The sequence below is a fragment of the Poromitra crassiceps genome (genome assembly GCF_964638095.1).
Source record: "Poromitra crassiceps genome assembly, chromosome: 6".
Classification (NCBI taxonomy): domain Eukaryota; kingdom Metazoa; phylum Chordata; class Actinopteri; order Beryciformes; family Melamphaidae; genus Poromitra; species Poromitra crassiceps.
In genome coordinates, this window is record NC_139627.1 from 43,313,988 (window position 1) to 43,340,201 (window position 26,214).

General features: G+C 43.4%; 2 protein-coding genes across 2 annotated transcripts in view; one reads left to right on the forward strand and one right to left on the reverse strand.

The window, feature by feature from the left end:
- The window catches only part of heg1 (heart development protein with EGF-like domains 1), a gene marked incomplete at its 5' end in the record, with an annotated part of 32,038 nt that extends 16,116 nt beyond the window's left edge, over positions 1-15,922 (forward strand). The window contains 12 exons of the mRNA XM_083638253.1: positions 2,196-2,701; positions 3,350-3,463; positions 5,372-5,494; positions 5,995-6,098; positions 6,230-6,285; positions 7,034-7,188; positions 8,644-8,778; positions 11,103-11,145; positions 11,247-11,284; positions 11,562-11,649; positions 12,738-12,915; positions 15,424-15,922. Coding sequence (XP_083494379.1) covers positions 2,196-2,701; positions 3,350-3,463; positions 5,372-5,494; positions 5,995-6,098; positions 6,230-6,285; positions 7,034-7,188; positions 8,644-8,778; positions 11,103-11,145; positions 11,247-11,284; positions 11,562-11,649; positions 12,738-12,915; positions 15,424-15,567 — 1,684 coding nt within the window. The 3' untranslated portion in view covers positions 15,568-15,922. The remainder of the gene's footprint in view (positions 1-2,195; positions 2,702-3,349; positions 3,464-5,371; positions 5,495-5,994; positions 6,099-6,229; positions 6,286-7,033; positions 7,189-8,643; positions 8,779-11,102; positions 11,146-11,246; positions 11,285-11,561; positions 11,650-12,737; positions 12,916-15,423) is intronic.
- A 2,998-nt stretch (positions 15,923-18,920) lies between these two features.
- Positions 18,921-23,710, reverse strand: LOC310778254 (chymotrypsin B; the record flags this gene model as incomplete). Its single annotated transcript, XM_083638631.1, has 7 exons — positions 18,921-19,082; positions 19,204-19,337; positions 20,888-21,068; positions 21,985-22,069; positions 22,563-22,642; positions 23,007-23,110; positions 23,659-23,710. The coding sequence occupies 7 exons, from the start codon at positions 23,708-23,710 to the stop codon at positions 18,921-18,923; spliced, it is 798 nt and encodes a 265-aa protein (XP_083494757.1).
- Between the last annotated feature and the right edge of the window lie 2,504 nt (positions 23,711-26,214).

Consider the following 26,214-nt stretch of genomic DNA (forward strand, 5'->3'; position numbering starts at 1 on the left):
CTACACATGGCTGCTTTGTTTACATCACACTACCACTAACTACACATGGCTGCTTTGTTTACATCCACACTACCACTAACTACACATGGCTGCTTTTTTTACATCCACACTACCAATAACTACACATGGCTGCTTTGTTTACATCCACACTACCAATAACTACACATGGCTGCTTTGTTTACATCCACACTACCACTAACTACACATGCTGCTTTGTTTACATCCACACTACCACTAACTACACATGGCTGCTTTGTTTACATCCACACTACCAATAACTACACATGGCTGCTTTGTTTACATCCACACTACCAATAACTACACATGGCTGCTTTGTTTACATCCACACTACCACTAACTACACATGGCTGCTTTGTTTACATCACACTACCACTAACTACACATGGCTGCTTTGTTGACATCCACACTACCACTAACTACACATGGCTGCTTTGTTTACATCCACACTACCACTAACTACACATGGCTGCTTTGTTTACATCCACACTACCAATAACTACACATGGCTGCTTTGTTTACATCCACACTACCACTAACTACACATGGCTGCTTTGTTTACATCACACTACCACTAACTACACATGGCTGCTTTGTTTACATCACACTACCAATAACTACACATGGCTGCTTTGTTTACATCCACACTACCACTAACTACACATGGCTGCTTTGTTTACATCCACACTACCACTAACTACACATGGCTGCTTTGTTTACATCCACACTACCACTAACTACACATGGCTGCTTTGTTTACATCACACTACCAATAACTACACATGGCTGCTTTGTTTACATCCACACTACCAATAACTACACATGGCTGCTTTGTTTACATCACACTACCACTAACTACACATGGCTGCTTTGTTTACATCCACACTACCACTAACTACACATGGCTGCTTTGTTTACATCCACACTACCAATAACTACACATGGCTGCTTTGTTTACATCCACACTACCAATAACTACACATGGCTGCTTTGTTTACATCACACTACCACTAACTACACATGGCTGCTTTGTTTACATCACACTACCAATAACTACACATGGCTGCTTTGTTTACATCCACACTACCAATAACTACACATGGCTGCTTTGTTTACATCACACTACCACTAACTACGGTACACATGGCTGTTTGTTTACATCCACACTACCACTAACTACACATGGCTGCTTTGTTTACATCCACACTACCAATAACTACACATGGCTGCTTTGTTTACATCCACACTACCAATAACTACACATGGCTGCTTTGTTTACATCCACACTACCACTAACTACACATGCTGCTTTGTTTACATCCACACTACCACTAACTACACATGGCTGCTTTGTTTACATACATAAACTCCAATAACTACACATGGCTGCTTTGTTTACATCCACACTACCAATAACTACACATGGCTGCTTTGTTTACATCCACACTACCACTAACTACACATGGCTGCTTTGTTTACATCACACTACCACTAACTACACATGGCTGCTTTGTTGACATCCACACTACCACTAACTACACATGGCTGCTTTGTTTACATCCACACTACCACTATCTACACATGGCTGCTTTGTTTACATCCACACTACCAATAACTACACATGGCTGCTTTGTTTACATCCACACTACCACTAACTACACATGGCTGCTTTGTTTACATCCACACTACCACTAACTACACATGGCTGCTTTGTTGACATCCACACTACCAATGACTACACATGGCTGCTTTGTTTACATCCCGGCATTACAGGAGGGGGGGTGCCGTAGTGGCCGGTGGCAGGCAAGAGCTGCCATTTGCTACTTTTGACCAGACATCTTCTCCATTAGAAGTAGTTATTTTAGGAAAGCGTTGAAGTGGTGAGTGTAGGCAAATGCTGCTTTGTTTGTGAATCAGGTCTCACGTGGGCACAGAACGTACCTGCTCGTCTGCTGTAGTATTTTGCCGTGTGTGCAAAAGTGCAACTTTTTGGCTGTGAAAAAGGCGAGGGTGGAGCGACGTCACAGTCTGCCTTTGTTCCCGCTAGTTCTTTGGAGTGGGGTTGATGTGTTCCTGCCTGTTGTGATCAACAAGCCAAGTCTGGCTGCTTCATTGATTGACTGTTTGATTCACAGATACATTCATTCATTTACTATTTACTCTTGAACACTGAACAGATCTCAGGTAACAGAGGAGGAGACCTTCACACCCACTGCCTCCACTACCACCACCACCATCATCACTACCACTACCACACCCAACCCTCCTCTACCTACCCCTCCACCCCTCCAGCCCAGTAGCAGTAGTGCCAGCCCTACCCAGGGGTCGCCCACCCAGGGCACCATCCTGCACACTACGCCCTCCACCACAGCCTCCACCCTTGGCCAGCAGACCACCGTGGCGGCCCCCCCTCAGCGCCTGACGCCCAGCCAGACCCAGGGGCCCTCGACAGCGGTGCCGAGCCCCACAGACGTCACCACCTTCGAGCAGGAGATCAGCTCGGCCACTCCGCGGATCACGACGGCTCACAGCGAGCACACCAGTGCCCCCTACAGCCTCAGCACGCCGACCGGCAGCACGGTGACACCTCACACCACGGGGACGCAGACTGACAGGGCGACCACGGAGCAGGCGCTGCCAACAGCGCCCATGGAAGTGCAGCCCACCAGGGCACCACCACCAAGTGAGTATAGGTACCCCTTTCCTTCATTTAAAGCAACACGCCAACATTTTAGTAAGACGAGGAGATCAATGCCCTTCTCTTCTCTCTGCGTGCAGTAGAAAGTAGCGAGCGCCCCTCCTGCTACTTATCTTAGCACAATGACTTTGCTTTAGAAAATTGCAATGTCTCATAATTTTGCATTATTTTATTTTATTTTATCTTATTTTATCTTTTCATAACGTAAAAAAAGAATTACGTGTACTTTGATTGTTTGTGTGTCTGTGTGTGTGTGTGTGTGTGTGTGTGTGTGTGTGTGTTTTTTATTTAGTTTGGCTCATGTCCCATCCACTGACATAGAGGGGGCGGGATTTATGACCTATACAGCAGCCAGCCACCAGGGGGCGATCGGGATGTTTTGGCTTCACTTTTTGGGAGCTGACATATGACATCCATATTATTTACAGTCAATGGTTTAAACTATTCACATTATTGGTGTACAGGTGGGAGAACAGATATACAGAAAATGTTTCCAGATGTGTAAATGTGCATTGTATACTATTCACATAATAACATTTTCAGATGAAGATAACTGCGGCCTACAACTAGAGTAGCTACCGAATTTCATTTGAACCATCCTCTAAAATAATTCCCTCTTCCCCGAAAATCCAGGAAACCCCTGTGCACCAAACCCCTGCATGAATGGAGGGATGTGTGTGAGCTACAAAGGCCGTGAATACACCTGCCACTGTCTGCAGGCATGGACAGGCCCCACCTGCAACCAGGGTGAGCTACTCTCACGTCATGTCAGCTCAACAACATTGTAACACTGTTTGACAGGGGGGAGAAAGTAGCCTTTCCTCTCGCCTCTACCAAACCAGAAGTCAACAACACACACACACACACACACACACACACACACACACACACACACTGCCCACGTCATTACCATAAGTGACTGTGAATTCAGTCTGAGCCCAACACAAAATCATACCGCAATAAAATAAATAATACCTGGAGTCTATTTGAGACTGCCGTTTATTTACCAAAACATGTAGCCAGACCCGGCGTCTATATGGGACTGTTATGGGGCGTTTATTTGAAATGTTAAGGTAGTTTAAATGTACAGCGGGTAATCGGCCACTGTGACTGCTAGGGATGGGCATCAATAATCCAAAATCGATAATTGATCGTTAAGGAATCATTTCGATCATGTGGAATTTTTATCAAATTATTATAAATTTATTTTGCGGACTAGGTTTGGGTGGAATTATTTCCTCCACTCTTCTCTCCCCTCTCCATTGCACAGTCGACTAATGTGAGGTGTAGCTTCGTATTAGTTTTCTGGCTGGGCGGGGTCCTTCGTGCCAAACAACACTGTATTTAACATGGGGAATTCACACCGGCATGCGCCGGGGACACAAACAAACGCACCCAGCGGTCTGCGGACCTGATTGAGGCCGGGTTATAAACATGAAACTTCCTACACTTCTTTCCTAATTTTCAACCAAGTGTGAGTAACGTTACACATGTCCAAGTGAATTCAAGTCATTGAATTAGTTTATAACGTTATGAAGTAGCAGGAGTCAGCATGGCTGGACATGGACTCAGCATAACGCCCACCTGAATCAATTCACATCTCGTGGGAAATAACAATATTCACACGTCGGACTGAGAGCAGTTGGATGAAAATCGACCATCAGGACAGGAGGAGGTTTTTGTCACGAGTTTATAAGCCTGGAAGAAAGTTTAGCCGCGGACAGTGAGCTGAGTCCTACTTTCAAAACGTGAGTACAGTAGCCTACATGTTTGTTTAGCTGCATTGTGTTAGTCACAGCGCTACTGCTGTCTGATAATCTTACTACACAGCGGCATCGCCACAGCCGGCCGAGAACGCACAACGTTATTCCCAGAGTACAAAAAATATGAATATTATTATTATTCTATCGATAATCGATAATTGATCGTTAATTTTCCCGAATTTCGATTATGGAAATGTTTTCAAATGCCCATCCCTAGTGACTGCACTGAAGAATATAGCAAAATCAACCCATTTGAGAGCAGTAAAAACAAAGCTAGTTTTAGTTTGGATATTCGACAGACATTCATGTGGTGAATGTCTGTTCAATATCTGTTGAAATCTCCTCTCTTTAAATTCAGCATCTGTTTTGGTTATAGCCTTTATCCCTTAATAGAGATAGAAATAGAGAGAAAAGATAGATGGATAGACAGACGCACATGCGCGCGCGCGCGCACGCACGCACGCACGCACGCACGCACACACACACACACACACACACACACACACACACACACACACACACGCGTAAGAGCCAACTAACATCCAGGGCTTCCAGACTCATTCCTGCAGTATGCTATATCAGGGATGGGCAACCTTGTCACAGTGGTGGAGGTCTTTAACTAATCATCCAGCCTTGAGCTGCTGTTCATTTTCTCACTTTCACCATGCTAATTGTACGTAGCATACTGTATGCTAAAGCCTTAGCATGTGCACTGAGAGAAAGCTATCTATACCAGGGTTAATAATAGGGTCAGAGGTTAGGGAATATGTAGTCAATGAAAGCCCTCACAAATATAATAATACAAGCTGCACCTGTGTGTGTGTGTGTGTGTGTGTGTGTGTGTGTGTGTGTGTGTGTGTGTGTGTGTGTGTGTGTGTGTGTGTGTGTCCAGATGCAGATGAGTGTGAGAGGGACCCCTGCCCCCTGGGCTCCACGTGTGTAAACACGCGAGGGTCCTTCAGCTGTGAATGTCCCCTGGGCTTCGACCTGGAGGACGGACGCACCTGCAACAGAGGTACACCTCCATTACAATAGACATGCCTCTGTGGAAACATGGTGGCATTTTACAGGTGTGTAAACATGACAGCGTTTGACATGTGTGTAAATGCATATCTGTTAACATTAGGCTATGAAATAGAAGGAGATTTTCTGGGGTATCGGCAATCCCCCCACCCTCCATCCGATCCTTCAGGTCCGTCGAAACCTTCACTCTGGCTTTCAAACTAACCCCGCTAGTAGCCGCTACAGCCATTTGATTTGAATCACTATGAAATCAGGAAATTAACGGGCGGAATTACTAATCGGGAGCATAGCGGGAGAAAGGGCAAAAAATGAGACTCGTGCGAAAATCGAGAGTGTTGGCAGTTATGGTAAATGCTACGCAAACTTTAATAAACTTTGATATTTACTGTGATTTTACTCCTTCCAAGAAAATCCCTCCTTGTCCCCAGTTCCTTCCTTCTTGTGGTACTTTTGAAGTCTGAGACTGACAGTACATTGTCCCTTGTCCTTTAGCAAAGACATTTCTGGGAACCTTCAGCGTGAACAGGCTCCCACATGACCCTGTTCACTTCAAGAGCAGCACCCTGCACGAGATCCAGAGAGAGATCATTCAGCTGGTGAGAGGCTGCATCTCTGCATCATATCAACAACTGAGTTGTGAGAAAATGTCCACCATATTTATGTGTATTATGACATGTTACCGGTAAATACACTCTGGATTAATACTCTCTTCCTTCCTTTGCCTCAGCTCAATGCCTCGTTGTCGGTTCTGCGTGGCTACAGCCGATCAACTCTGAGTAAGAAGTAAGTTCTTGCAGCACCATGTACAGTACATGGAATGCAAATAGGCTTTTGTGATAAGAGCTCTGACAGCAGACAGACATCATTTAGCATTAGAAAGGCCAAGTACCATCAATTGACAGCGGTTTTAAATTGTTGAATTGAAATATCTTTGCCTTCCGTGACGACTATTGTTGTTAGTATTTCAAAATCGACTATTATTTACCGTTGATTAGGCCCATTTCACAGCAACTGTTTTGAGGTGGTAAAGCAGGAAGGTGGTAAAACAGGAAGGTAAAAACAGGTCTAACCAATAACATCAACGATGGCCCTGGCACTGGAACATCTAAATGGAATGGAACCATCATTAATGGTATTGGTCACACCTCCTTTACTTCCTGCTTTACCGCTTCAAAATGGTTGCTGTGAAAAGGGACTATGGAATGTTTTTGGCCTCCTCTTCTTTTTTGTAGATCTAGTATTGAGCCAGAAAATTGTATTTCTGCCTACAGGACGAGATCATCTCACTTGCATTTCCAATGCAAATCAACTTGTTTCAGAGATCATATCATAATTCTTACATCAAGTGGACTGATCTGCCTATTCAGCCATGTTTCCAGATACTGACACTGCATTGGAAACAACTGAAATGATCCCACCTATTTGGCAGAATTGTTTCAGAAAAGTAAGATTTTAAGACTGAATATGAGACTGGACATTTTCAGTCTAGCCCTCTGTGCTCCTCTGAGCCCTCGTGTCGTCCTCCCTACAGAGAGGAGTCTGGTATCTCTGCTGTCAACATGTTCTCCATCTCCACCGAGGTGACGAGCGCCGAGGTCTTCCACAGCATCCAGATGTCCATCAGCAACTGCAGCTCCGCCTCCGCCCACTGCAGGATGGTCCTCCTCCACCAGCTCACTTACCGTGGTACTTTATTTTTTGTTCTACAGTATATATAGTGTTTCCAAAAGGCTTACATTACACATTATTGAGGGCAGACTACTGATATCTACTGCTCCAAAATTTAGTGTGAATACATTTAACCCCCCCCAGAGGGCACAGTTTCACCACAAGTAGTGGGCAGCCTGAATGAAAAACAATACTATCATACATTTTCTCAAGAATACTATATAAATATTGTAGGAATATGAAGATAGCATAGTAGGAGATTAAAAAAAAGTTTTATCAAGTACAATAAGGTCATTATAAACTCACTATTGAGTACTACAGACAGACAGACAGACAGACAGTAATTTCCTCCATGAATATCATAGTGATATAAGCCAGTATCACCTTATAGCATCGCGCTAAGCTGGCCATGAGTCGGTCAGCAGGTGTCATGCTAACAATGCAGTTAAGGCATTAGCAATCGATTGTTGAACGTCGCCCATGCTTGTCCTACGGCTCTCTCTCATCAAAGGTAAAGGTAAAACGGTAGTCCCAACGATAGCAAAAATTCGTTCTCCGCATTTGACCCCTCCCCTGGGGGAGCGGTGAGCAGCAGCAGTGCCGCGCTCGGGAATCATTTGGTGATCATCAAAGTCACTTTCCTAAACTATTTGGACATTTAAATGGCCATATTCACATGAATTTGACATCTAGATTGTTAGACATGTCTAAAGTAATTCCACAACACTAGCTGGTGTTCGCTGACATGAATATCGTCGCAAGACATGACAGATTCAGGTCCACAATGTTGGAGGTAATGCATGACAAAGTAATGCATTACCGTAATCACATTACATTAGTCTGTAACGAGTAGTGTGTAAGGCATTGCTGTTCCCAAATTCAGTAATGACATTACAGTTACTAAATCAAACACGCTGCCATTACCTGCATTACATAAGTTCTTCAATTATCAGCAGGATCAGGGTTGAATCTGCAGGATTGTCTAAATTATAAAAGTCAAACGTGCGGTGCTTTTTCATGCACTCGATTATGCAACACAACAGCTGACTGGATGAGCTGGGGGACAGGGATGAGTGATGATTGGTTAGCTTTAGGGATGAGGAGTGACGATTGGTTGGTTCAGCCCAATCAGAGGCAGTCGTGCTTCCGGCCGATCCATTGTAGCACCAATGGGAGAAAAATGGCAGCATGGTCTACAACTTTTGAGGGGTGGAGATATGCACATTACTTCACATCTCAGGCGATGTGGAGTAACGCAAAAGAAAGCTAATGAGTAGTGTAACGAATTAAGTAATGTGTAAAGTGTAATATATTACTTTTTTGAGTAATGACCCCCAACACTGCTTAGGACACAGTTACCTGATAAAACAAGGAAATTAAATGTATGCCTTTATGCCTTTACTGTCCTATGATTGCAGACTTGTCACATGCTCATGATACTCATGTCTGATACTGTCCACATGTGTGTCCCAGAGGAGAGTCTGTGTCTGGCCCAGAAGGCTGCGTGTGATACAGAGCGCTCCAGCTGCACAGACAACAGTGGCACAGCCTACTGCCAGTGTCTGCCAGGCTATTACAAACACAACCCCGAAGACCTGTCCTGCATAGGTAGGCTGTGCGTGAGTGTTGTGTCTGAAGACCTGTCCTGCATAGGTAGGCTGTGCGTGAGTGTTGTGTCTGTCCTATAGAGTTACCACAGAGATTACCTATTTTTGTAGGCCAACCCAGGAGTCATGCACTTCGTGGTTCCCTTGTCGGGAAGTCAGTGGGAGAATTTTGAAGCTTTTCTGAAAACCAATTTTTTTTTTAATCGCATTTCAAAAAGCATAAAAGTGTTCCTCATTTGTGAAGATGATCTTGCACAACACAAAGTTCGCTGTTTCATAAACTTTTGTTAACCACAGACCTTATTTCAGGGATTTAACCCAAAATCCCCATACAAAAATCCCATTGACTCTGAGACGAGGGAACCAGGAAGTGCTAACATCCGGGTCTTAGGCAGATCTTAGGACTCATTCCCGCAGTACTCTATTCCTGCAGTGCGTTTTCTTAGAGATGAATATCTAATTCGATCCAACTACAGTTAATGACCTCAAAGCATATGATGTTATGAGTACGTTGTACACCAGTGAGAGCTGTGATTTGATGAGATTTTGTCTCTCGGACCCGAATCCGAGAATATTTTTAGATTTTGTCCAGAATTCCATGACTATCTGTATTATAGGCAGAAAGATAACAGAGAAACTATGATCAAAATAGTCATTCTCCTAAGCCCTTTTCCCACATGCGTACCGGAAAATTACCTGTAAGTCAATATCGGACATTTCCCTTCACACTTCGGCTCGCGCATGTGGGAATCTATCAGCGAATTTTCCTGTATGTTGGGGGGGCGGGGGGAGGGGGGAGCTTATTTGGGGGTTCGGCAAAACTCGAAATAAGTTCGCTTGTCAGTTGTCACACAATAAATCACACTCGTTTGACTTAAGAGCAGCGTCAAGCCGCCAGCGTAATCAACACAGCCGATTTCCCCCTCCCCTCTCTGCTCGAGAGCAGCAGCCACGGACAGACACAGCGAATGACACAGTAAATGCAGGAAGCGAAATGTGTGGAAGTAGTTTGCTTTGATGTGCGCGAATGATTAGTTGATGCACTTTGAAGAAGTTGGGATCCGTGTCTGAGAGAAATAGTTGCTGGTTCGATGTTTATCCGTTCACCTGCGTCGCGTTGAAGCAGTTTTTTCAGACTGGCTTCATTTGATGTGTCTGGGGTTGCCTTCGGAAATCAGCAAGCTGACATACTGCTCTTATTAGGCTATCACAAGATCATTTCGCCAGTTTGCTTTAATGTGCGCGAATGATTAGATTATGCCCGCTGGAACATTAAGCAACGTGTGTAGGCTACTCCTCGCCCATGATTGAACGACCGCTGTCGCGGAAAATGACTGGAACCGTTTCCACTTGCGTCTCCTTAAGAGCATACCGCTCTTCTGACAGGGTCGAAACAGGTGAAATGTCGGGGACGACGGGGTCGCGCTTATACCGGCACGGCGCCTTTCTCACATGCAGGCATTAGACCACGTACCGGTCATTTTGCGGTACAAAGCGCATGTGGGAAAAGGGCTCTACATTCTCCAATTGTGTTCACTTTAACAAAACATCAATTTGCTGGGGACTTTTTGGAACCCCCTTCAAGGACCCCTAATGGGCCCCGGACCCCACGTTGAGAACCACTGTTGTACACTATTTGACAGTTGTTCCATATAGTTTTGTTTGTGTAAGGAGACGGACACTGACAGCTGAGAGCCAGCAGTTACTCATGCTTGGAAAGCCTAGCATAACAAAATTAAGTCTGGACTGATGCTCATATTCACATTTCTCGTTATTTTCATGCCTAGCTAAATGTACAGGACTGTGTTGACTGGCAATCTCTAACCTGGTGGGCTGACAGCCTGATAAGAAAAAACTATTTGTTTTTAGCATCAAAATGGTCAAATGTAACCCCATGAACTCTGATTTCCCTAACTTCAAAGTTGGATCCCCCCCATACTGTACATCAAAGTCAGTGCTTCATCAAGCTATAGCTGCTCATATTGAGTGAAATGTTCAAACCCGTCACGCCATATTTGTATGGCTATGTGCACCATTTTGTACACAGTTCCCTGTAATTGAACCTGCTGACTATTTGCTATCTTCGGAAACCTTGAAATCTTGACTAGAATTTAAAATAAAGTTATGTGGGTTTGAACATAGCTTGCTTGGCTGGGCATTGATAATGGTGGATCAACTGGTGTGACCGGCAGGGTTGAATTAAAGATGTTAAATATTGCCACAGAATATTAGATATTGTCTCTCCCATATCAAGTCCCACCCAGTTGAACACTTGTTACATTTTAGAAACTGGAAGTTTTCTGACTGATTTGTCTTTTGTTGCAGAATGTGGGGATGGCTATAAGCTGGAAAATGACACCTGTGTCCAGTAAGCATGTTTTTTTGTTTTTGTTTTTTACTTTTGATTTATCCTTTAGTGTCAAAGTCCTTTTGTTATTGTAAATTGTATTGTTTGTTTCCACTTTTCAGGTGCATGTTTGGATTTGGAGGGTTCAACTGTGGAAATTGTAAGTGGCATTTAAAATCCCTGCTCAATTTGCAAATTGCTTTTGTGTGTATATATATATATATATATATATATATATATATATATATATATATATATATATATATATATATATATATATATATATATATATATATATATATATATATAATGTGTGTGTGTGTGTGTGTGTGTGTGTGTGTGTGTGTGTGTGTGTGTGTGTGTGTGTGTGTGTGTGTGTGTGTGTGTGTGTGTGTTGATGTGGTTGTAGTATTAACATGTTGTCCTTGATGTTGCAGTTTACAAGCTGATTGCAGTGGTGGTGTCGCCTGCAGGGGGCGCCATGCTCCTCATCCTCATCATAGCTCTCATTGTCACTTGCTGCAAGTAAGGATACAGCCAATAAGCACCATGACACATCTGCCATGCAGTGGCACTAGGGCTGTCCTCTAAAAGTCGAATAGTCGAATCATCAGTCGAGAGACCCCTGAGTCGATGGAGATTCCTCAAGTCAAGCAGTCAATTTCCCCCCCATCTAAATTTAATTTGTTAATTTATTCTTGTTTAGATTTATTTATTTATTTAGGCATATTAGTTTTTGAGAAATTCTCCAGACACTCCTCCAGATTCAACTCCATCTTCAGTAGCTCCCTAGCTTTTGAGTTCTCCAGACACGCCTCCAGATTCAACTCCATCGGCAAGCTACAAAAACAGGTCTTGTAGGGAAATTGAAGCTTCCACTTATTTTATGCTGGCTTATTTAGGTCGGAAATCACCACAGGTGATCGATCAGAACCACGGAGATGTCTTTCAAGCTTTATTGGAGTATCACAGGCAGAAGTAAGGCATTGGGATGTATGATATCGATGAAAGTCTGACATCACCGATGACATCATTACAACAACTATGACATCGTCTACTACAGCCTGATACAAAACAGAACCTTAAAAGAAGGCACGTCACACACAAAAATCACTGTCCACAACACAGCAGCACAAAATCTGTAGCGTCCAATACACTTGTGCGCAAAATCTTGCCAAACAAGCACATAGGCACAAAGCAAAAGATAGCAAATGATACAAAGCAACACTCCAGCATTACGATACGTATAAATCAACATCTAAGCGTGAGCGGGGATTATTTGAGTGTGAGGTCGGGGTTTGAGGGAAAGCCTTACAAAATCGGAACGTGAAATCCATAAATCATGCTATCAAATTGATCGATCGCGCTCTTGCATATTGATAGGTATGGCATTCCATAACTATCAGCCATGGTTACAGCCAGTGTATTTGCTCAGGATGAAAAGAGGTGCAGTGTGGAGTGTCAAGTTGTTGTGGATGAGCGGTTCTGAAGAAAGCTGCAAGCAGCAATACTGGAGGCCATCGGCCCGTTCCAACCAGGCGTGTTTTGAACGGGCACTGCACTCGTGATGTTAAGGGGTTTTAGTTAACTGACACGGTTGTGTTGTCTCCCAGGAAAGACAAGAATGACATCAACAAGATCATCTTCAAGAGCGGAGACCTGCAGATGTCTCCGTACGCCGACTTCCCCAAGAGCAGCCGAGTGTCTACAGAGTGGGGCCGGGAGACCATCGAGATGCAGGAGAACGGAAGCACAAAGAACCTGCTGCAGATGACTGACATTTACTACTCGGTAAGGAGATGCCAGGGTCACTTGACCCATGTTCAACCCTTTTGTCAACTCACACCAAGTCAGTCAAGTAAGGTATGATGGACACCAAGCTGGTCATTATGTAAGGGATAATGTATACTGAGCCGGTGATTACTGTGGAAATAATGACCGACAGGTGAATGATTTAGCCCGACGCGCAGCGGAGGGCTTAATATTCACCTGAAGGTCATTATTTCCAGTAATCACCGGCTCAGTATACATTATCCCGCTTAGAACACGGCCTACAACTAAATCATTCAATAATCTGACAAAAATAATTATTCAAATAGATTTTTTAATAGCGTTTTCAACACAAAGCGGTTTCATTCGTAATTGGCACACAAGACACCACAGCTGCAACTGGTTGGCCTAATTAGTAGTGTCTGCGGACAAAATGCTCTTACCAACTGATTAATCCAGGTGTGGCAGAGCAGCGGTCGGTTGTCGAGAAATAATGACCGGTGAATAGGGGTGTCACAATATATCGTCCCACGAAATTTCGCGATAGTAAAACGTCACGATATGTATCGTTGAGATGAAATCTCATATCGTGAATTTTTTTTTTTTTTTTTTTTTTTTTTTTTTTTTCAAAAGTAGACAAAGAAACGTCTTTGTTTGTTGAAGTTCAATGTGTGGAAAGTAGTTCAGTTGAACAAGTCTCTGAAGAGACACATGAGAAGTTATACAGGAGAGAAACCATTCAATTGAGTTTCTGGCAAAACTGTTTACTTGACAGGAAAAACTGAAGATGCATAAAAAATAGACTAAGAAAAGTCTTGTTGTTTGAGTTTGAAGAAAAACTGAAGATGCATAATGAGAATTTATACTGCTGAGAAACCTTTTAGTTCAAAGTAAATCTAAGTGACGGTGTAACTCATTCTATTTCAAGATAAGCCTTATCTCCAATCTCATGTTTTTTCTAGTTGTTATTGTAATAACAATTTCCCACAACAGCATGTTTTGTATTTGTGCATTTCAAATAAAATACTACTTTTCCAGTCATATATTGTCATTATTCAAGTTTAAAAAAATATTGTTAAAATCGTATCGTATCGTATCGTTATCGTGAACCCAGTATCGTGATACGTATCGTATCGTGAACTGAGTGTATCGTGACACCCCTACCGGTGAATATTGTTGATTGACCAATCAGAATCGAGTATTCGAGAGAGCCGTGTTCTAATGGAAGATAACACCCGACAGGTTGATCATATCACCGACGTGCTGCACATTATCCCGCTTATTACACGGCTACTAGTCTGACTGCCTGGAAGCAGGCTTCGGATCTAAGCTCTGCCATTGGCTCTGACCGGCTCCAACTGACCGGCTGCGACCATTTATGGATTTCCTTTCCGCTCCCTGCGTGTCGAATCTGTCGATCTCATATGCCTCCATCGCTGTGAAACAACAACGCTAGCTCCTTGCTACACGCTGAAAATGGCAAGTTTTGACGAAGATTTGGACTGCAGTAAAGCAGGCCTGCAGCCCAGAGTGGAGGTATTAGCAGCCAGACTCTCTCCCGGTGCAGGGAGATAGTCTGGCAAGCGACACTACACAGCTACTTACTAAATAATTCAATTATTTGGCATAAAATATAACAACAATTTTATTGATTCGAAAATGATTTCATTGCTTCCGCCAAAAAAAATAGTCTGTTTCCTTCTTGCCGTGGGGCTTTGCAGTTAACCTGACACGCCTGGAAACAATACACCCTTTTCACAGGGGCCATTTTGTGTCGAAAAGGCAGGGTAAACACAGGTGCACGCAAAACACTAATGAGGGTTTCCAACTTCCATGATTGGAAGTTGGAACCCCTCATTAGTGTCTTCCTTGCACCTGTGTTTACCCTGCCTTTTCGACACAAAATGGCCCCCACGAAAAAGGTCTATTAAGACGGATTTACTAACCAGCGTTAGCTTGGACATGATGCTACATGTAACACATCACCCGGGTAGAGACAACAACATAGTGTTACTTGCAAGCTTTTTCTTGCCCTGATGAAGGCCGAGAGGCCGAAACGTTGGCATGTATCGACCTGACATGGCCAAATAAATGGTGAAATAGAGAATCCTTTGTCCTGAAGATCTGTGTGTGCTTACTGTGCTACCTTGTGCCTTAGGTGCAATTATCTTTATGTTTTGAACTTTGCTGGTTTAGCACCACTAAGAAAGCCACCGGGAAAGCGCATCCTTTCCAAGGACTTGAATAGTGTTACTTGGATTTGTCTAAGACGCTTCTAACGAAGAAAGCAATAGTGTCCAACCAGACAGATAGGACCCGGGTCACAACTCGGGAGAGATGCATAACAATTAACAACATTAGCATAATAAATAGCAATCCAGGTGCCATTCACCCTGAAATTAACCCTTGAACTAACCTAGTTTAACCCTTCCAGACACCAAATCAACATGGGAATAACTAAACCCTGGTGGGACCTTGGTGTGAAAGGGGTACCCTCCTTCAACTGCTCTTTTCTCTCCTTTCTCCCAGCCTGCATTGCGCAACTCCGACCTGGAGAGAAACGGCTTGTACCCGTTCACCGGTTTGCCGGGCTCTCGCCACTCGTGCATCTACCCCGCCCAGTGGAATCCCTCCTTCATCAGCGATGATTCACGAAGAAGAGACTATTTCTAAATACCCCGCTCTTCCCAACACACACACGCCCACACACACACACACACACACACACACACACACGCCCACACACACACACACACACACACACACACACACACACACACACACACACACACACACACACACACACACTTGATCTGATGATGTCATGTCATGGCGGTGTTCTGCATTGTTTGTGCTGCATCTCACTTTATTTGCATTTGAATGGGACATGCTGCTGGAATTAGCTGGACCAAGACCATTCTGGGTTGCACACTAATCATGCATGTCCCTGTGTAGACATGGAGCTGTGTGTGTGTGTGTGTGTGTGTGTGTGTGTGTGTGTGTGTGTGTGTGTGTGTGTGTGTGTGTGTGTGTGTGTGTGTGTGTGTGTGTGTGTGTGTGTGTGTGTGTGTGTGTGCGTGCGTGTGCGTGCGTGCGTGTTCCTATTATGTAAATGCTCACTTATGCAAGTGAAATGTTTCTGAGTGTGTTTTTGCATGACCACATGTTAATTGAATATGTGCGTGCCACTGCTGTAGCCTGGTAAACCAGTCGGTCACGTGACCTCACATTTCATTTCGTTCTACCAGACCGTCTGGCCTCAAGCTTTCACCCAGTGTTTGACAACTCCTTCAGCCAATCAGCGTAGGATCCAGTCAAACCCAAATCCACTCGGGAGAACGGCGAAAACATCCTTTCCGCCGAGAAACACCACTGTTGCATACTCATGTATGATTGGCCGGTTACAATGTCAACTACGAGGCAGGTCGCTGATTGGCTCGTACGCTTTGCAGTTTCTGCAAACACCCTCCCAGGGCTTGAGGCCAGATGGTCTGCTAGAACAAAATGAAATGTGAGTTCACGTGACTGGCTGGTTTAACAGGCTATCACTGCTGTGCATGGACACAAAGGAAACTCGTAGCTGCAGACCCATGATTAACTTCTTCTCAGATCATACGGTGACGATGTAGCTGCAGACCCATGACTAGCTTCTTCTCAGATCATACGGTGAGGACGAGGTAAGGGCTTTTCACACTGCACTAAGGGGTTATGCAGGCCTGAGGCTAAGGGACCTGGTGGCTCCAAGCTAAGAAAGCATTCACACTGGCACGATTCCTGGAATATTCCAAAGTGGGCTAACCCCGACTTTAGCCCGGGGTTAGCTGGCCCTGGTCTGGAGCAGGGTTAACCCCAGAAAATCGTTAAAAAAAATCTATTATATCTATTGGCAGTGGGAACACGGTTAGAACACTTTTGTGTCACTTGTGTGTTCAATCAAAACAAACTTCTCCATCACAACTTTGCTAAGCATGAACTCATTCCTAAGTGTTGTTCCAATGGACATTTAACCCAATAGTGAACTCGAGTGTGAATCGTATAGCCTTGGGTTTAGGTTAAGGTGGGTTAACAAATGTGTGTGTGTGAAAAGGGGGCTAAGTTAGCCCAGGGCTATCTTACGCTGCAAACACAGTGGATGCGAAAGTGCCGCCGCGCGTAAATTCAGCTCGAGCAGGAGCCTGGCCATTCACACCAGAAGTGATCTGTTTCGCTCTTGTACCGACTTCGTGCCTGGCTGCACACAATCGCTCGCGGCGTACGTCAAAAATAGACCAGATGCCAAAACTATTGCTGCAGGTGGCTGATCTGAATGGTCTAATCCGTTAACAGGAATGAAACTGACTGCGCTTCCAGACGCGTCCACGTCTCTTCGGCATCTGAGGTGTTTGCACCGTTAGCCCTATTCTTAGGGTGTCCACCCGCTATGCCGACCACCCGCAATGCCGACCTTAGGTTTAGGCGTGGGGGGTGGGAGAGGTTAGGTTTTGGGTTAGGGTCTGGGGGAGGTTAGGTTTAAGCGTGGGGGTGGGAGAGGTTAGGTTTTGGGTTAGGGTCTGGGGGAGGTTAGGTTTAGGCATGGGGGCTGGGAGAGGGGAGGTCGGAACAGCGAGAGGTCGGAACAGCGACATGGAACCATTCTTAGCCCAAGGCTAAGCCAATGCAGTGTGAAAAGCCTCAGTGGAACAATACTTTAACAGACCACTGAAGGTGTTAAGATGCACAAATGTGTTTTGAATGCCAAATGGAAAATGATGAATGACTATTTAATCTGACGCCTGTGTTAATTTATTCCCTGTATGACTTTGACATGTAGCATAATGGATGTCTCTCACATACACACTGACTGATCTAGCAGGGACAAATGTATGGCTTTAAGTGAGTGCCTTTATGTGTGCCTCTAAGGTATTGGTTTTTGTGAAGTGTGTGTCTGTGTGTGTGTGTGTGTGTGTGTGTGTGTGTGTGTGTGTGTGTGTTTGTGTGTACATACAAGGAATTGAACACACCGGAATGATCAGAAGTATTATATGTCCTTGAGTGATTGTATGTAAAGATGTATCATAATTAGTTTGATATTTTCTAGATGGAATATTATTTTTATGCAGCTATTCTCTTCCTTTGTGTATGAATGCCATGGTCATTCTGGCGTTTTAGTCAGACATGTTTATTTAAATAAAAGTGCGGCACTGCAGTTTGTCTCCAGCGCCATTCTAATCAAAATGAACTCCACATCATTGCAGGTTGTTTTTTTTTTATATTGGAAGTCGTTTGCATTGTGTTACTATTAGCTTAAATGCTACTGTACTTGGAAAATGTTCACTGTATGGTTTGATTTTATTTTATGTTATTCTGGATAAAGAAAAACAACATCCAAGGGCTATACATGTAAAAGTGTAAACACTCATTTCCAACACGGTTCCTGGTCTTGTAAAAACAGGAGAAAAAACCCTGTATAGACAGAGGAATTTAGGCTACTTCTCCCAACTTTGCTTTTCACATTGGGTAGCCTCTAGTCTCGCAGGCCAGCCTCCTCTCCCTTCCGTCCGAGGAGTCTGGCGCTGCAGGTCTCCATAACGGAGTGCCAGGGCACCGGTATCTTGAATAACAACATTGGCTCGGAGGTGGGTACAGTTCTATTGTGATTGATAGCGTGTATATCGCGTGCAGCCACTTAGCAGGCGTTGCAGTGGCTGAGGGGACCACGCATCCGATACTCTCAAGGAAGAATGACTGAAGAGTCTCGCATTGAGGCTAAGGGGGTCCCTGCTCTGTTTCTCTATCAATCCTTGAGCTGAAGACCCCTGGTTTACACTTTTGAATGACCCCCCTACGAAGTACAATACATGAACTAAAGATGATGTCATGTGATCTTTAACCTTTAACCTTCTCGTTCAACCAGAGCAGCAACAACCAGACAAACAAAATCAGTGATGTTCGAATGTATTTATTGAAATTCAGCATCCGGCTTAAGTCGCGTTTCTCTCAAAGAGCAGATGTGGTCGCGGCGGGCGGAGTGGGCCGGGGTCAGGTCTTCAGTTGGCAGCCAGGGTCTGGTCCACCCAGCTGCGCAGCTCGGTGACGCGGGCGTAGACGGCGGGGGTGGAGGTAGAGCACCGGCTGCTGCCCCAGGACACGATACCAACCAGAGTCCACATGTTGTCCTTTTCACAGACCAGAGGACCGCCAGAGTCTCCCTGGGGGTTGTGGGGGGGAGCAGAGAAAGAAGTCAGTACTTCCATGGTGCCAATAGTGGTTCATGTGTTTGTTTAATGAGGCACCTAAACCTACATTGCAATTGGGTAGCGGTATACTCACCATGCAGGACGTGGCTCCATCAGCTCCAGCACAGATCATGACGTCGGAGATGTTGCTGCCCCAGGTCTTCTTGCAGTCCTGGTTGGACAGAAGAGGCAGAGCGGCCTGCTGCAGCTTGTTGGGAGTGTTGGGAGCTGAGGAGAGGTGGGGTGGAGGGGACACATTGTCAAGTGAGAAATGAAAAGATTATGAATGTATATTAATGCCATGGACGTCCTTCGACGTCCAATTAAATAGTGACGTAGAGTGCCACGGACGTCCTTCGACGTCCAATGCGTTTTTTGACGGTGGGACGTCGATCAAAGCCTTCCGCAGCTCCTGTACAACTATAGTAGCTATTGGAGGTCTATAACCTATTTTACAGAACCCTTAGGTGGCGACAGTGCTCTCCAGATTACAGAAATGTCAGGAATACACAGCCTGAATTAGCCTTGATGAAAGAGAACCCGCTCATGCTGCAATCCAGAGCCATGTAGATTGTTCTGGCTGCAACTGACGGTGCGTGCGAACACAGTCAATCCGCGCACACAACTGAGTCCTTCTGCCTCTGTCTGTCTGTCAGCATAGTTTCTCCACATGATTAGCCGCTAGAAAAGCAGCAGCGCGACACTGAAAAGCCAAACCTTTCACTGCAGTCCGCGTGTGGCTTCTCCATGTTGCGCTGCCTGGGAGGCGGCGCTTCCCAGGCTTCCTAGAGACGCTTGGTGCGAGGCTGTGTGTTACTAGTGTGGGGAGGAGTTTTCAGCTGAGGGGGGGGAGGGGGGGTGGGGCACGCAGGGCAGGACACAACTACACCACATCACTACATCAGAAAATATTACCGTATCTAGAGTCAGTGAATGTGCTTGAAATGCTGCATTTCACAAAAGGCTGAATATCTCAGCTTATAATTTGAAATGCCTGAAAACGCTGAAAACAACCTATCTTCTCCGGCTCATAACTAAAGAACGGAAAATGGTATCAATAAACTTTTTTTTGCTGATGATACAATAGAGTCTCCTTGTTCTTTTTGCGTGTTCGGTGTTTACATAGTAATATCACACAATATTCTGTGGGCCTCGAGAAATCACTGAAAACGCTCTGAAAACTCTGGCACTGGGAGCGTCCGTTCTCCAAAAGTGGCTGGCACTCAATGAGTTAAACACACACACACACACACACACACACACACACACACACACACACAGAGTATAATGTGATCTGTTGAAATAAGCACTTCAAGAGCGCTCACACATGTTCTGCTGTATATAATTGATGTATTGTAATTGTAATGTATTCTATTTGATTGTATTAATGTTATTTTGTGTCATTAATTCTAGGTGCTTTGGCAATATTGTTCTTGGAACATTCAGGCCAATAAAGCGAATTTGAATTTGAGAGAGAGAGACAGAGAGAGAGAGAGTTGACCACCTGAGTTGTGGCTCCTCCAGATTCCTCTCCTTTTAAGACTCACTCCATAAGTTCTGCTGTTTACCTTTCATTTTTCTAAATGAACACTATCAGAGCACAGTGAAAGTGTGTGTCTTTGTGTGTGTATGTGTGTGTGTGTGTGTGTATGTGTGTGTGTGCGTGTGTGCGTGTGTTTGTGTGTGTGTGTGTGTGTGTCTTTGTGTGTGTGTGTGTGTGTGTGTCTTTGTGTGTGTGTGTGTGTGTGTGTGTGTGTGTGTGTGTGTGTATGTCACACCGTTGTAGCGGGTCAGGCCCCAGCCGGAGGTGACACAGGTCATGCCGGGGGCGAAGACGTCGCTGGACTCGGCCAGGCAGACGGGCGACACATTGGTCCCCAGGCGGGCGGGCGTGGACAGCTTGATCAGGGCGATGTCGTTGTTGATGGTCCTAGGGTTCCACTTGGGATGGGTGAACACCTAGGAGGTGTGTGTGTGTGGGGGGGGGGGGGGGGCGACATGGCGGAAGTGTGTGTTATTATAGTCATTAGAGCTGATTAATCGAATAGTCGATCGACGGAAAATTAATCAACAACTATTTTGATAATCGATTCATCGTTTTGAATATTCTTTTTTAAAGAAAAAGTCAAAAGTCTCTTATTCTATCTTAAATGTGAATATTTTCTAGTTTCTTCACTCCTCTATGACAGTAAACTGAGTATCTTTGGGTTGTGGACAAAGCAAGACATTTGAGAACGTCATCTTGGGCTTTGGGAAACACTGTATGACATTTTTCACCATTTTCTGACATTTTATAAACAGCTAATTGATAAATCGAGAAAATAATCAACAGATTAATCGATAATGAAAATAATTGTTAGTTGCCATAATAGTTATTGCATAACCAGTGTTGTAGCCAAGTCACTATATTGCAAGTCTGAGTCGAGGCTCATGTCCCTGGTGTTCGAGTCTGAGTCCAAGTCCAAGTCACCAAAGATGAGTCTGAGTCGCGTCCCCATTACCTGAGTCCGAGTCCAGAGTTACGGAACATGAGTGTGTAGGTGGAACACGCGTGCCTGCCCTTGCACACAATTCAATAATGTCACGGTATTAATATACATATTGGGGAGATAAACAGTCTTTATCAATTAACAAGTCTGAGTCCTCGTCTCCAACTTCAGAGTCCAAATTCATGTATGCTCCAGTCCAGGTCCAAGTCCCAGTCTATCAGTGCTCAAGTCCAAGTCGAGTCACGAGTCCTGAAAATGAGTCCAGGACTCAGACTCGAGTCAGAGTCCTGGACTCGAGTCCTACAACACTGTGTACAATAACTATAACAACATAGCTGGAGATACAACAATGCTACACTAATATGGGTGCATGAGCAGGTGGTCACCTTGGAGGGCTTCAGGATCTGGATGTCCTCGCTGGTGGAGTAGCTGGCCTTATCGTGCTCTCCAACAATGACACGGTGGTAAGTCCTGAGCAGACAGTTAGTGCTGGTTAGTATGTTAAGCAGGCCTAACTACTGCATATCTCTGCTGTTAGTCTTTTTATATGATCTCATGTCGAGGTATTCAGTCATATACAGAAAGAACCAACTATGTTTTCATATCAATCCAGATGCAGTTTGTGTGACCTCACCTCTGAATATCAGTCCGGATCAGACAATGACACATACTGATAGATTGCGGTTTTAGCTCTACACACAGGCAGAAATAATCTGATTGGCTCAGTTAAACCTGAGTGGGCGGAGCCAAATAAGCAGTTTTCTCAGAGTGCAACTTAGCTACAGTTAGTGAGAAACTGGTGAAAATATACACAGAAATGTTTGTAGAACTAAAGCTACAATCTGAGACCAAGTCCACTTTCAGTGAGTTGAAGTAGAGTAGAAGAAGCTTGAGTTTCTAGATGGTCAGCATACAGACCCCGGCAGTGAGGAGGTGAGAGGTCACACATGTTTGTTTCACTGACCTGACGTTGCAGTGAGCAGCAGTCACAACCCAGTTCTCGTTGATCAGAGATCCACCGCAGAAGTGGAAGCCGTTGGATTGCTGAGTGAGAAACAAACTGCAATATTTACCCCTACAGACTACACTCTTTCTCTATGAAGACTGTTATATGTTTCATGTATGTTTGTATTGTAACGTTGTTGTTACATTGTCCTGTGTTATTTCTGCCTTTATTACAGTCAGGATATTAAAAAAGGTTTTGACTGTGTAGTAGACTTCTGAGAAGCCAGAAAACACAGACATGAACTTCTAGTGCTGAGAGAAGATATTAGAATAATGTATGTTGTGTTGAATAATATGTATGTTTTGTTTTTAAGAAATCCTTTTTAGACAAAACATTGGAAAGGGTTTGTAATGTGTGTGTGAGGCAGATGCAGGCTACTTGCTGTGTGAGTGTCAGACTGACCTGCAGGGAAACCTGCCAGGGCCAGGAGTGAGGCACCGCCTCCTCGCCGTTCACGATGCGGGCGTATCCTGTCACCTGGGGGGGGATGGCAGGGGTACCGCAGCCTGGAGGGGGGGGGGGGGGGGGGGGCAGGTTACTGACAGCTTCTAACACTGCAATTACACTGGAATAACATGAGTTCATCTGACATTTTGGGGGGTGAAAACTGCAAATTAGAAACAGTTTGTCATATGAGATTTGAGAATTTGGCCTAAATACCTTAAAGGAGAACTTCACCAAAAATCAATGCTGATTTATTTTGCACATGATCTTATACATATCGGAAAACTGTAAACAGTTTTGCAGATGTTAATTTATTTGAACAGTTATTGAGAATTGATTTGAGTTAAAGGAACACCACTGATTTTCAACCAGCTTTGTATCATTACAAAATCAGTAGTATATCAGAAAACTGCAAATAGTTTTGCAGGCATTGATATGGTTTGACAGTTAGTGAGATTTGATTTGAGTTCAGTTGATGTCATTTTGTGGAAGAATGACGTCACTGGTCCACAACTTAACCAAGAGTCTGGTTTTTCAGATTATTTTTTTTAGCAAGTATGCAATGAAAAGTACTTTATATCCCCAACAGAAGAAGAGTGTGGTTCCTCACCATAAGCGGCGCTGATGAAGGCGAAGCAGGAAACGATCCAGAGGAATGCCATGGCGACGATGTGATGCTGGATGGAACGCGCGGCCGCCTCTTATCCCCCAACCCCACTCCGCATCAACCAATCAGAGGCCGGTGTTCGTCCAGCTCAGCTCCAGCTGGTTATCAGGTCCAGCAGCCGGTCTGTTCTCACAGCTGATCTGGACGCATTGGTTGTAGATTGATGTAGCTTTTTAGATAAAAAAAAATAAAAAAAAATACTACTAAACTAAAAATAGACTACTTTCACTTCAGTTTGTTTGCCATCACCCTTGAAGAGGAAGTGTTATGTTCCAAAAATACACCAGTAGTTTTATAGTCAAGATAAGAACCAATTATACCTCTCTTTTCCAATTCCACCCAATAAAGAGGTTCATTTTAAGATGATGAAAGATTTACCCATGTAATAACTTCTTACATAAAAAAATGTAACTGTTATTTCTGTAACTCAGACATTGAAGAACATATTTCGTTTTCTCTCTTGTAAATTCACCAAAACCTTTTGGGTGGCTTTTCAATATTGGATAACTTAAAATGATTTAAGTATTCCTATTCTAACTTGAAAATATAAAGTTTAGTCTCCAGAGCTTATTATTATTGTATTTTTTAGCAAAATACGTGTATATGTATTTTGCCGTAAAATAAAAAATGTAAAATGTCGTTTTTTCAAAACTATTCCTATTTGCTGCATTTCTAAATGAGATAATACCATACAAAAAGTATGTAAAATGACAAATTTAAAAAGCCCAATACCTGTATGACTATCCATGAACTGATTGACCACTTGATTATTTGTATTTTGTTTTATTATTATTTAATTACTACATTATTTGTTTCTTTTGTGTATCTTCCTTATGTGTTTTTGTTGTTGCTTCCTCGGTTTGTTGCGTAACCTGTATTGAGTATGTGTACTCTTGACAGTATGGCATGTGCCTTTTTGATTGTCTGTGTGTGTGTGTGTGTGTGTGTGTGTGTGTGTGTGTGTGTGTGTGTGTGTGTGTGTGTGTGTGTGTGTGTGTGTGTGTGTGTGTGTGTGTGTGTGTGTGTGTGTGTGTATGGGAGGTGTGCATTAAATGATTTTAATGCACACCTAGGAGTTGATTATCCCACTTAAACATGGTCATTTGCCAACAATATAAAATAAAAGCATTCACAAATTGTTGGTGCAAGTTTAACTGTAACTGCAATGGAATACAGTTACTCATATTTTGTATTTTAAACACTATTATCAATACCTGTATTCCGTTACTCCCTAACCCTGGTCAGAGTTCATTTATCTTGACAGGACACCAGAAAAAGAACAAATACCCCAAAATAACTTTTCCCTACAGGAGTCTCTAATGTGCTGCTCTGCCTGAGACTCTTTGTGTTTCCTCCACCTGCTGCAGCTGTGTTCTCGCTGAAGACCAGGCTGCGCTCAGATCAGCTCTCACTCACACACACACACACACACACACACACACACACACACACACACACACACACACACACACACACACACACACACACACACACACACACACACACACACACACACACACACACACACACACACACACACACTGTATACTGTAGTAATTAAATAATAATAAAACAAATAAAAATAATCACAAGTGGTCAATTGGTACATATAGTCATACAGGTATTGGGCTTTTAAAATGTGACATTTTACATATTTTTTGTATAGTATTATCTCGTTTAGAAATGCAGCAAATAGGAATAGTTTTGAAAAAATTACATTTATATGTATTTTGCTAAGAAATACAATATTAATAAGCTCTGGAGACAAAACTTTATATTTTCAAGTTAGAATAGGACTACTTAAATCATTTTAAGTTATCCAATATTGAAAAGCAACCCAAAAGGTTTTGGTTAATTTAGAGGAGAGAAAACAAAAGCTTTTACAGAAATAACACATATTTAGATCAAAGTTACATTTTTGATGTAAGAAGTCATTACATGGGTAAATCGTTCATCATCTTAAATTGAACCTCCCTGGGTGGAATTGGAAAAGAGAGGTATAATTGGTTCTTATCTTGAGTATAAAACTACTGATGTATTATTGGAACATAATGCAATCGGTACATGGATAGTCATACAGGTATTGGGCTTTTTAAATTTGACATTTGTTTTATAGTATTATCTCGTTTAGAAATGCAGCAAATAGGAATAGTTTTGAAAAAATGACGTATTATGTATTTTGCCAAAAATAATGTTATTCCCAAGCTCTGGAGACAAAACTTTATATTTTCATGTTAGAATAGGAATACTTAGATCATTTTAAGTTATCCAACATTGAAAAGCATCCTAAAAGGTTTTGGTGAATTTACAAGAGAGAAAACAAAGGATGTTCTTCAATGTCTGAGTTACATAAATGACACATACTGTATTTAAATCAAAGTTAAAATTTTTATGTAGGAAGTCATTACATGGGTAAATCGTTCGGGTGGAATTGGAAAAGAGAGGTATAATTGGTTCTTATCTTGACTATAAAACTACTGGTGTATTTTTGGAACATAA